The 13073-nt window shown below is 42.8% G+C and overlaps 1 protein-coding gene across 4 annotated transcripts in view; it reads right to left on the bottom strand.

Annotated features, from left to right (window-relative positions):
• The window catches only part of LOC139530502 (protein Smaug homolog 1-like), an 87288-nt gene that overhangs the window by 19231 nt on the left and 54984 nt on the right, over window positions 1-13073 (bottom strand). The window contains exons 4-7 of one of the 4 annotated variants that reach the window (XM_071326983.1): window positions 3882-4226; window positions 2182-2292; window positions 751-860; window positions 275-361 (exon numbers count right to left, since the gene is read on the bottom strand). In XM_071326983.1, coding sequence (XP_071183084.1) covers window positions 275-361; window positions 751-860; window positions 2182-2292; window positions 3882-4226 — 653 coding nt within the window. The remainder of the gene's footprint in view (window positions 1-274; window positions 362-750; window positions 861-2181; window positions 2293-3881; window positions 4227-13073) is intronic. The other 3 variants (XM_071326984.1, XM_071326985.1, XM_071326986.1) reach the window with 3 other exon arrangements.

Here is a 13073-nt window from a genome sequence, read left to right as displayed (position 1 = left end):
TCCGCCTATTTCACTCAAGCCCAATCCCAAAATCGACCCCTAGACCCTATGCACTCACAGATCTGAGAGGATTTGACTGGTGTAAGCAATATGGTAATAGCTCCACTTGTTCACAACGATATTGCTCATACTGTACCTATCAAATCCTCTTAGATTGCCACAAGTGCACAGGGTGTAGGGTTTAGAGGTTGATTTGGGATTGGGCCTCCAGACATTGTAGAAGCTTTGTGACAATTCCCTCAACCTAATAAAGTTGACAACTTGCACCGCTGACCTTCTCTAGGCAACGCAGCATTTTCTGACGCTCCTTCAGTTTCTGAATGCTGATCACTATCTTGTGCCGTGCCCCTTTGGTGACATTCTGCAGAAGAAAAACACAAGTTCACTCTTTCACAACATTCCTTCATCACACACACCAACGACATGTTAAATACACAGTGGAACTAATAATGAATTACTCAAAAGTGTTGAAACTGAAAATGTCTATCACTTTACTTAAAGCCTGCGGTTATAATGCTTTATAACTTGTTATAAGCACGAATGAGCCGTTATGTCTTATTTGTAACGCTTAAAATACCGGTTCATGTCTATCAGCTCTTTTATGAAGACAACTTTGTGGGAAAAGTACAGTACTAAAAACTGAAGGCAATGACTTTCAATCCCCTAACATTTGCTGTTACATTCCTAGTACATTTTCCTTAGGTATTCCCATAGTTAGAACAAGCCATCTATGCTCTGGTTACTACTGACCTGTGATTCCAGCTGCTGTTCGGTCAGTGACATCATCTCGTCATACGTCATGGTGGAGAAGAGCGCTGCATATTTGTGGAGACGGAGGCTTTTCAGCCAGGCTGGCACATCTGTAGGCACACATACACCCGTCAGACCAATGTCACATGTCTAGGGCACAGCTGGAGTAAGTCAGGGACCTATGACATCACAGATGGGGTAGTGTCCTCCTTTCTGGTAATCCCGCTCACCATTAAAACTGGCCTAATGGCTCAGGGGTGTCCCAAATGGCACCCTATTCCCTATTAAATACTTTACTTTAGACCAGGGCCCATAAAGCTCTGGTCAAAAGTAGTGCACTATATAGGGATAATGGGCCATTTGGGAACCCTGCAACTCTAACCTTTCCTGTCAAAGCTGTGACGTAAACATCGATACAAGACACCACCTCATATTTTGGTTGCTAGCTGAGAGAGTTTTGGTTCTATGACCATTAGTTGACTAGGAGCGTAAAAAGGAAAATTATAACGCTTGCTATGGTTGTTGTGTGGTGAGAGTGCAAATGTCAATTCACTTAGCGGTCTTTCACTTTACTGGTTTAAATCATGTTTCATTGCCACCTCATAATTGGTAACATTGAATTTGAACAGTGTACTACTTCACACCTGGATGCAAACGATAGGCTCTAAACAAAGAATAAAAATGGCCTTCTTTCAAAATCTTTGACCCTAAGCAAAGACTTACAAATCTAGAAACCGCCACTGTTAGCAGGATGGACCGTTCAGGACCCGTATTCACAAAGTGTCTCAGAGTAGGATATGCTGATATATGATCAGTTTGCGTTTTATATCGTAATGAATACAGACAGGAGGACGGACCTGATCCTTAATCAGCACTGAGACACGTTTGGAATATAGGTGATGATGGATGGAACGCTTCGGGGGAACTAATGTTTATATTGTTAATGCTTATCAATGCTTATTAATCTCTATTCAAAGAACTCTGGTGGGAGTTGACTGTAAATATACTGGTGGTTTTTTATGAACTTTCCCCCCCCAACAACCCAAACAGGCGAGTCATCTCACCCTTCCCATAGATAGCTAAGGTGAAGTGAAGTTCAGGGTCATGTTCATTAGGCACCCAATGGAAGAAAATGGACTGAAACAGGGAGGGACTACCTGGACTATGAAACACCAATGTTCCATTTCAGTTGCAAAACGTTTTCAAATATTGTGTGCCCTAATGAACATGACCCAGAAGACGACTTGGACGCTATGTCAGTTATCTTTAGAGAATTTGACTTATCAGAGGGGGATGTGGTGCCAAGAAACGTCACTGTACTGTATGCAGGCAGGCAGGGACTCTTCCGATTTGTACGTCAGTCTGGATAAGGGGCATTTGCTGAACTAATACGTGTCAATGGTAGTGAGGGTCAAGCAGTGTTTCCCCTACCATTGTAAAGCTGGGGCAGGCCCCCCTGCCCAACTCGGTTGGTCCCCAGAGGGCCTGGATGTTGCTTTGGGGGCCTTTGCGCCACGCCTGGACAATAATCTAAGGGAAAGACTGGGGTAAAGAAGTGGGGAAACTTGTGAAAATGCTTCAGCCGGCATCAACTATAAAGCTGATGTTAAGGGATCAGGTCACACATTTATGGAGTGATATTAATTCCAACATACATTTGATCTTGAATTCATTCATCTTGAATTTGTATTCATAAATTGAATCAACTTGTAAAACGCAAAGTAAAAAAATATTGAATTCAAATTCTAAAATGATTAAATTCGTATAACATTTCTGTTGGCACTAATATCACCCCATACACCTTTCCTCACACACACTTTTCTCAAAACCAAATAACCAAAAAATTCATACAACTATCCCAATGAAAAACCAACATCGGCTTAAAACGAGAGGTAAGAAGGCTATCTGACCACTCAACCAAAACCATCCTTTTCATGATGTCCCATACATTTGGCTTCAGGGTTATATGGGGTATATGAACCAGATGTCACTGTATCTCCGTGTCATGTCCTGAGACTGAGCATGCGACAGGGTCTAAAAGAAAGCCACCCCTGAAAGATGTCATCGGAGACTGACTGGAGCATGTTTGCTTGTGTCCTGGCATGTGTGCTCCTGCCCTGTCTGTGCCCCCGCTGTTGCTACTGTAGTCAAGAATCAAGCGAGCCCTTAACATGAGCGGCAGTGGTGCATAACAACTTAAAATACCATGCGACAGGTGTCTTGTTTCCTGTTGCCACGTTCACTCAAATATGCGCACAGACATCAGAGATGGGTCTAATAAGTGATGAAACCATAGAATGTGATATTTTGAACTATGTACAAAAAAAACGAATCCACAAAGTACCATTGATGTGACCAATGTGGTGCTTTTCTGTAGGCTACATTCAGTATTATGTGACAACAGATGGGATGTTCATTTCTAAGAAAGGGAAGCTGGGGGAAGGGGCGGCTTGTGAACACCTGGAAAAAAGCAAGTTGCTTGTTTGGCTAGAGGACAAGGTTGCAATTGGGGGAGGGAGGTGGCAACCAAACCAATCAATCAACAATTGATCCAGAGGTTACCAGGGGTCATGAGTGATCTTTCACAAAAAACAAACAAAAAAAACTGACCAAACAGGACAGGTCGCTTCACCCTGCGAGAAACCACATCTCCCTCCTCCCTCTTCCTTTCTGGGAAATAGTCCCTCACACACCAAACATATGGTTTGAAAGGAGTTTCTGGAAAACATTATGGGAGAATCTCAATTGCATACTCCTCGCGTCCGCTCTCCTCATCTCTTTCTCAATTTATAGTGTAGTGATCTGGTCATTCATTAAAAAAAAATATGTAAACTTCAAATATCAGTCGCAATGTCAGTTGGAACAGAGCTTTTGTCCTGGTCTGAGGAGGGTTATTGTTAAAGAGGTGTCCTAGGGAGACTTTCAATTGCATGTTCTCTCTCCTCGTCTCTTCCTCAAAACCCATTGGAGGAAAAGGTCAGAGTGGAGGGAAATTTGGCTTTCGATGAGGGACATGCTGAAGTGAACACCCTCCACTCCCCTGGCCCCCAGCCGCCATGGCTGCCTCCTCCATTGCTACTCTGTCCACTGCGCCTAAGTTACGCATGAAAGCGGTGGAGTACCGAACTCACCCCTCATGCAGCTGCCCTCCTCGTGGAATGTGCTGCTGCGGTGCAAGCCTCCTCCATCCTCCAGGTGCTCACTGCAGCCGCTGCCCGACGACGCTACGCTGCTCTGAGGGGAGAGGGGAGCGTGGTGAGGGTCGCTGGGGGCCAGCCCCAGCCCTCCTCCTCCTCCTCCTCCCCGGGGACCGCGCAGGTCCTCCTGGGAGAGCCAACCATGACCCAGACCCAGGCCCAGGGCTTGGCCGCACGACGAGGAGGAGGAACTGGCCAAGGAGCTGCCGCTCATCGGGGGGGTGAGGGACACCGAGCGCTTCAGGGGACTGTGCTGCCCGCCGCCACCGCCGGACAGGACTGCAAGATACACACAAGAGACAGGGGGGAGGGGGAGGCCCAGACTGTTAGAAAGGGGCTCAGCGGTCTGTCTACCATGATACTACTAGGACAACACACTGTGTTAGCAAGAGAACTAGTAGGGACATATGGACAGATGGGCATGGTGAGGCCCAGACCAGACATGAGCCTTAGCCCACTGCTCAACTTTGATACTGTAATCAATGTATTGATGACAACACCCATTCACAATACACGGTTCCCCAGCCAGAAGTCTCTGTCTGCACCAGAGGGAAGTAGGCTAGTGGTGATGGAGCTCTAGTGAGATGTGAAAGCAGCTTTTCAGTCAGAGCGTCTGGATTATGGAACACACTGCCAACCAGTGTGAGAGAGTACAGTACCTTTGCTAGCTTTCAGGAAAGCCTGAAAAAGTGGCTGAAGACAAACCAGTCACATGAACATGAAGACACTTCGACTCTTAAGATTTCAGATACTGTAGGACCAAGGGACATATAAAAACACTGATGTAATATTATAATTATATAGTCTATTGTTGTTTGTGTGTGTGTGTGCGCGTGTGTGCAGTTGAAGTCGGAAGTTTACATACACCTTAGCCAAATACATTTAAACTCAGTTTTTCACAATTCCTGACATTTAATCATAGTAAAAATTCCCTGTCTTAGGTCAGTTAGGATCACCATTTTATTTTAAGAATGTGAAACGTCAGAATAATAGTAGAGAGAATGATTTATTTCAGCTTTTATTTCTTTCATCACATTCCCAGTGGGTCAGAAGTTTACATACATTCAATTAGTATTTGGTGGCATTGCCTTTAAATTGTTTAACTTGGGTCAAACGTTTCGGGTAGCCTTCCACAAGCTTCCCACAATAAGTTGGATGAATTTTGGCCCATTCCTCCTGACAGAGCTGGTGTAACTAGGTCAGGTTTGTAGGAGGCCTACAAAGGCCAAAATCCTTGCTCGCACGCGATTTTAGAATTCTGCCCACAAATTTTCTATAGGATTGAGGTCAGGGCTTTGCAATGGCCACTCCAATACCTTGACTTTGTTGTCCTTAAGCCATTTTGCCACAACTTTGGAAGTATGCTTGTAGTCATTGTACATTTGGAAGACCCATTTGCGACCAAGCTTCAACTTCCTGACTGATGTCTTGAGATGTTGCTTCAATATATCCACATACTTTTCCATCCTCATGATGCCATCTATTTTGAGAAGTGCACCAGTCCCTCCTGCAGCAAAGCACCCCCACAACATGATGCTGCCACAACCGTGCTTCATGTTTGGGATGGTGTTCTTCGGCTTGCAAGCCTCCCCCTTTTCCCTCCAAACATAACAATGGTCATTATGTCCAAACAGTTCTATTTTTGTTTCATCAGACCAGAGGACATTTCTCCCAAAACTATGATCTTTGTCCCCATGTGCAGTTGCAAACTGTAGTCTGGCTTTTTTATGGCGGTTTTGGAGCAGTGGCTTCTTCCTTGCTGAGCGGCCTTTCAGATTGTGTCGATATAGGACTCGTTTTAATGTGGATATAGATAATTTTGTACCTGTTTACTCCAGCATCTTCACAAAGTAGATGTCCTAAACGGCTTGCCAAACTATAGTTTGTTAACAAGAAATTTGTGGAGTGGTTGAAAAACTAGTTTTAATGACTCCAACCTCAGTGTATGTAAGCTTCCGACTTCAACTGTTTGTGTTTATATATATATATATATATATATATATATATATATATATATATATATATATATATATATATATATATATATATATATATAGAGAGAGACACAAAATGATGTGAAAACCCCTTTCAAATTAGTGGATTCGTTGCTGACAGGTGTATATATAAAAAATAAAATTGAGCACACAGCCATGCAAGTGACTTTCAACGTGGCCCCATCATAGGTTGCCACCATCAAATTTCTGCCCTGCTAGAGCGGCCCCGGTCAACTGTAAGTGCTGTTATTGTGAAGTGGAAATGTCTAGGAGCAACAACGGCTCAGCAGCGAGGGGGCCACACAAGCTCACAGAAAGGGGCTGCCGAGTGCTGAAGCGTGTAAAACTATGTTCTCAGTTGCAACACTCACTACCGAGTTCCAAACTTCCTCTGGAAGCAACGTCAACACAAGAACTGTTAGTTGGGAGCTTCATGAAATGGGTTTCCATGACCGAGAAGCCACACACAAGCCTAAGATCACCATGCGCAACGCCAAGCGTCAGCTGTATTGGTATAAAGCTCGCCGCCATTGGACTCTGGAGCAGTTGAAATGCGTTCTCTGGATTGTTGAATCACGCTTCACTATCTGGCAGTCCGACGGACAAATCTGGGTTTGGTGGATGCCAGGAGAACGCTACCTGCCAGAATGCATAGTGCCAACTGTAAAGTTTGGTGGAGGAGGAATAATAGTCTGGGGCTGTTTTTCATGGTTTGGGCATGGCCCCTTAGTTCCAGTGAAGGGAAATCTTAATGCTATAGCATTCACTGACATTGTGGACGATTATGTGCTTCCAACTTTGTGGCAACAGTTTGGGGAAGGCCCTTTCCTGTTTCAACATGACAATGCCCCGCACACAAAGCGAGGTCCATACAGAAATGGTTTGTCGAGATCGGTGTGGAAGAACTTGACTGCACAGAGCCCTGACCTCAACCCCATCGAAAACCTTTGGGATGAATTGGAACACCGACTTGCGAGCCAGGCCTAACCGCCCAACATCAGTGCTCGACCTCACTAATGCTTGTTTTATACATAGATATTTTAATAGTGTGTTACATTGTAGCATTGTATTGATGTACTGATGTTGATGGTTCTCCGCCCAGGGACTACAGATTAACTTTTGTTACAGCTAAATCTGGTGCAATGGCATGTTGTACATGGTCCCTGACAAATAAACAAAAAAATAAGCATGCTGCATGCTCAAAGTTGTGTGGTTAGGGGGCTAGCTACTGCGGGTGGGGTGGTGGAGGCGTAGGGTGTTGTATTATCAGAATCCCGCGTCGAGTCGACACAGCCTGCCTTGTGTTCAAACGGTTGTCTACCTTCTAACTTCTACCTTCTAACAACATTTCTGTAGTTAAGACGGAGACCTAGAGAATCACTCCTGATTAAAACAAACTTTCCCTCCTAAAAACTGATCCGAGGGCAGCTGGCTTTGAAACATCAGCTTTCGCATTTAATAAACTGTTCCCAGGCCAGCCTCTGTGGAACTACATGGCAAAAGAGGCCGCTGAGCAAAGGGGCGGCAGGTAGCCTAGTGGTTAGAGTGTTGGGCCAGTAACCGGAAGGTTGCTAGACTGAATCGCCGAGCTGACAAGGTAAAAATCTGTCGTTCTGCCCCTGAATAAGGCTGAACACTGTTCCTAGGCCGTCATTGTAAATAAGAATTTGTTCTTAACTGACTTGCCTAGTTAAATAAAAAAATAGAAGCCAGGTCACACAAAACTTGTCCCATTTGTGAGTGAGTGAGATATATATATATATCTGTCACAGACCTTCCAGAAGAAGCTAGAGTGGGCACACTGGCTGAGAAGGCAAATGAGATGATGTACAGGAGAGCGCTTGGTGCCGCCCGCCAGTCTCTTCCTCCCCCTATATGCGGCACCACTAACTGTGTTGGCTTGGCTATGTATAGGACTTCACGGGCTGATTTAAAATAGGTTCCCAGCTAACATTACAAGCTCCAGTCCCTAAATATTAGCCATTTTCCTTACATACAGACTCTCCACAAAGGCTACCTTACATGGGTAAGCGATGGGGCTAGGGCGGTACAGTGCGGTAAAAGATGGGGAGGAATGATTTTACGGGAAAATTATTATACCAAAAGGTGAGGACAACAATTCACCTGACAAGACTGAATCCAAACATTACGCTGTTGATTTTACATTTACTGTACTTTTCGCCGCATTTGTTGATAACTATATCTGAAAATACTCTGGATACCATGACGAGAATATTCCTGGAAAATGTGACTCGTTTCAGGAAACTAGTCATATGTCGCACGTCACTACTTCACAGGAGAGGTATTTGAACATGTTTTTGAATGCGTTTTTTGGGCAGAAATGCCTTTTGGAACATGTGAACTTTCATGTGCATTAATAATAAACTTGTAATGCCATTTGTAAATACGGATACAATTATTAACTTACAAGCCTAGTTGGTTTAGCCACAGAAAAAGTCAGAAACCTTCACCCTAACCATGATTGGATGAGATAATAGATGGGCTGGACATCCCGAGAGATGAGTTAGATTGCAAGACACACACAATGGATTGGTCTGCCATGCAGCATGCTTCTGTCTATAACATGAGCTGCTCAGTGTGAGTAGATAATCCATTCAACTGCAGCTTTTTTGAAAAATATCACGAAGAACTGCAATGAAGAAGTTGATCGAGTCTTGAAATCAGTGGAATGCCCGATGGAAGCAGAGTATGATAGCTAAGGAAATTCTGGCGTTTAATTTCAAATATGGGGAGGGAGTCGAAAAGAAAAAAATACAGAAGGCTGTTGTATAAAATGGATTACATTTTCAAACTAAGGGCAACCATGGCATCCGTGACAGAGAGGGAGGAGCGTTCATCCATGTATACGGGTAAGAGTCTGGCTAGCTACATTTTCAGATCTTACATGTTTCTAATTTAATCAGAAAATCGTTTTCATTGCAAGTTAAAGCGTACTGTTAGCTAGCCAGCTATGTATACTGTTAGCTAGCCACGTGTATAATCTGTGTAGTAATATTATTTGTATCTCAGAAAGAAATTTGCATTGTTAGTTATAGCCTAATGTTAAAAGGCTGCATGACACCTGCAACATGGTGGTCCAAAATATCACAACTGTCAACAAGCCCATTCGCTTAAAAATGTATTTAGGATATGTCAATCTAGCAAACAAGGTCACTAAAAGCAACTCGAAACAATGTTTTTGTTAGTTTCTATTTTGTTAGCTAGCTAGCTAATGTTAAGTTAATGTTAAGTTGTGAGTGTGTAGCTTGCTAACATTGAACCTAGTTGGTTAACTTTAGTTATCCGCAGATTCATGCATGGTAGTAACATGAGTTGGGATTATGGTAAATGTTTTAGCTAGCTAGCTACATGTCTAAACAAGGCGGCACTTTGCAAGTAACCATTTCACTGTACTGTTTACACCTTCTGTAACCTGGGCATGTGACAAATAAAGGTTGACTATATTTGATATAGTGTGTGTTTACCAGAGACAGTAATGCGAAGAACAACCTGACCTGCACCAAAGTCAAATTAGGATATAACGTTAGGCCTACGAGTGTCCAAGTTCTAAAATTATGCGGTAGAATGCCCTGCTTTTATTTCGTCACACTCACAACTTAACATTAACATTAGCTAGTTAGCTAACAAAATAGAAACTAACAAAAACATTGTTTAGAGAGTTGCTTTTAGTGGCCTGGTTTGCTAGATTGACATAGCCTAAATTCATTTTTAAGCGAATGGGCTTGTTGACAGTTGTGATATTTTGGACCACCATGTTGCAGATGTCATGCAGCATGTCTTGTTGTGTTTATACTTTTTCATAAACGACAATGACAAGTTTGATGTTGGACGACAATAGAATGTTCATGATGTCACTGCGACAACTGTCTTCAAACATGTCAATAGAAGTAGTATAAACCAGCCTTTAGTCTTGAAACTTTTGGTCGTTAAGTACATGGTCTCACATGTGAATCCTTAAAATAAATAAATATATTATTTCATCTTTATTTAACCAGGTAGGCTAGTTTGCAACTGCGACCTGGCCAAGATAAAGCATAGCAGTTCGACACATACAACAGAGTTACACATGGAATAAACAAAACATACATTCAATAATACAGTAGAAAAATAAGTCTATATACAGTGAGCGCAAATGAGGTAAGATAATGGCAATAAATAGGCCATGGTGGCAAAGTAATGACAATATAGCAATTAAACACTGGAATGGTAGATGTGCAGAAGATGAATGTGCATGTAGAGATACTGGGGTGCAAAGGAGCAAGATAAATAAATAAATCAATACAGAATGGGGATTAGGTAGTTGGATGGGTTTAATAGAGATGGGCTATGTACAGGTGCAGTGATCTGTGAGCTGCTATGACAGCTGGTGCTTAAAGCTAGTGAGGGAGATGAGTCTCCAGCTTCAGTGATTTTTGCAGTTTGTTCCAGTCATTGGCAGCAGAGAACTGGAAGGAAAGGCGGCAAAAGGAGGAATTGGCTTTGGGGGTGACCAGTGAGATATACCTGCTGGAGCGCGTGCTACGAGTGGGTGCTGCTATGGTGACCAGTGAGCTGAGATAAGGCCAGGCTTTACCTAGCAGAGACTTGTAGATGACCTGGAGCCAGTGGGTTTGGCGACGAGTATGAAGCGAGGGCCAGCCAACGAGAGCGTACAGGTCGCAGTGGTGGGTAGTATATGGGGCTTTGGTGACAAAACGTGATAGACTGCATCCAATTTGTTGAGTAGAGTGTTGGAGGCTATTTAATAAATGACATCGCCGAAGTCGAGGATCGGTAGGATGGTCAGTTTTACGAGGGTATGTTTGGCAGCATGAGTGAAGGATGCTTTGTTGCGAAATAAGAATCCGATTCTAGATTTAATTTTGGATTGGAGATGCTTAATGTAAGTCTGGAAGGAGAGTTTACAGTCTAACCAGACACCTACGTATTTGTAGTTATCCACATATTCTAAGTCGGAGCAGTCCAGAGTAGTGATGCTGGACGGGCGGGCAGGTTGCATTTAAGAGCAGTTGGAGGCAACGGAAGGAGAGTTGTATGGCATTGAAGCTCGTCTGGAGTAGAGGTCGACCGATTATGATTTTTCAACGCCGATACCGATTATTGGAGGACCAAAAAAAGCCGATACCGATTATTGGAGGACCAAAAAAAGCCGATACCGATTAAAATCGGCCGATTTTTAATTTTTATTTGTAATAATGACAATTACAACAATACTGAATGAACAATTATTTTAACTTAATATAATACATCAATAAAATCAATTTAGCCTCAAATAAATAATGAAACAACGTGTTGGAGAAGAAAGTAAAAGTGTAATATGTGCCATGTAAAAAAGCTAACGTTTAAGTTCCTTGCTCAGAACATGAGAACATATGAAAACTGGTTGTTCCTTTTAACATGAGTCTTCAATATTCCCATGTAAGAAGTTTTAGGTTGTAGTTATTATAGGAATTATAGGACTATTTCTCTCTATACAATTTGACTATTGGATGTTCTTATAGGCAATATAGTATAGCCAGTGTAACAGTATAGCTTCTGTCCCTCTCCTCGCTCCTACCTGGGCTCAAACCAGGAACACATCGACAACAGCCACCCTCGAAGCAGCGTTACCCATGCAGAGCAAGGGGAACAACTACTCCAAGTCTCAGAGCGAGTGACGTTTGAAACGCTATTAGCGCGCACCCCGCTAACTAGCTAGCCATTTCACATCGGTTACACCAGCCTAATCGATAGGCTTGAAGTCATAAACAGGCAATGCTTGTAGCATTGCGAAGATCTGCTGGCTAACGCACAAAAGTGCTGTTTGAATGAATGCTTACGAGCCTGCTGCTGCCTACCATCGCTCAGTCAGACTGCTCTATCAAATCATAGACTTAATTATAACATAATAACACACAGATATATGAGCCTTTGGTCATTAATATGGTCGAATCCGTAAACTATAATTTCGAAAACAAAACGTTTATTCTTTCAGTGAAATATGGAACCGTTCCGTATTTTATCTAATGGATGGCATCCCTAAGTCTAAATATTGCTGTTACATTGTACAACCTTCAATGTTATGTCATAATTATGTACAATTCTGGCAAATTATTTACGGCCTGTGTTAGGAATAAATGGACTTCACACAGTTCGCAATGAGCCAGTCGGCCCAAACTGCTGCATATAACCTGACTGCTTGCACGGAACGCAAGAGAAGTGACACAATTTCCCTAATTATAAGAAATTAATGTTAGCAGGCAATATTAACTAAATATGCAGGTTTAAAAATATATACTTGTGTATTGATTTTAAAGAAAGGCATTGATGTTTATGGTTAGGTACATTGGTGCAACGACAGTGCTTTTTCGCAAATGCGCTTGTTAAATCATCACCCGTTTGTCGAAGTAGGCTGTGATTCGATGAGAAATTAACAGGCACCGCATCGATTATATTCAACGCAGGACACGCTAGATAAACTAGTAATATCAACTATGTCTAGTTAACTAGTGATTATGTTAAGATTTATTGTTTTTTATAAGATAAGTTTAATGCTAGCTAGCAACTTACAACTTACAGCTTCTTGCTGCCCTCGCGTAACAGGTAGTCAGCCTGCCACGCAGGCTCCTCGTGGAGTGCAATGTAAGGCAGGTGGTTAGCGCATTGGACTAGTAACCGGAAGATTGCAAAAACGAATCCCAGAGCTGACAAGGTAAAAATCTAAATATATATATATAAAAAATATAAAAATAAAATCAGCAAATCGGTGTCCAAAAATACCGATTGTTATGAAAACTTGATATCAGGCCCAAATGAATCGGCAATTCCGATTAATCGGTCGACCTCTAGTCTGGAGGTTAGTTAACACAGTGTCCAAAGGGCCAGAAGTCTACAGAATGGTGTCGTCTGCGTAGAGGCGGATCAGAGAATCACCAGCAGCGAGAGCGACATCAGTGATGTATACAGAGAAGAGTCAGCCCGAGAATTGAACCCTGTGGCACCCCCATAGAGACTGCCAGAGGTCCGGACAACAGGCCCTACGATTTGACACACTGAACTCTATCAGAGAAGTAGTTGGTGAACCAGGCGAGGCAATCATTTGAGCACCAAGGCTGTTGAGTCTGCCAATAAG

This window comes from Salvelinus alpinus, chromosome 9 (genome assembly GCF_045679555.1).
Source record: "Salvelinus alpinus chromosome 9, SLU_Salpinus.1, whole genome shotgun sequence".
Lineage (NCBI taxonomy): Eukaryota > Metazoa > Chordata > Actinopteri > Salmoniformes > Salmonidae > Salvelinus > Salvelinus alpinus.
This window is presented reverse-complemented; position numbering and strand designations above follow the sequence as displayed.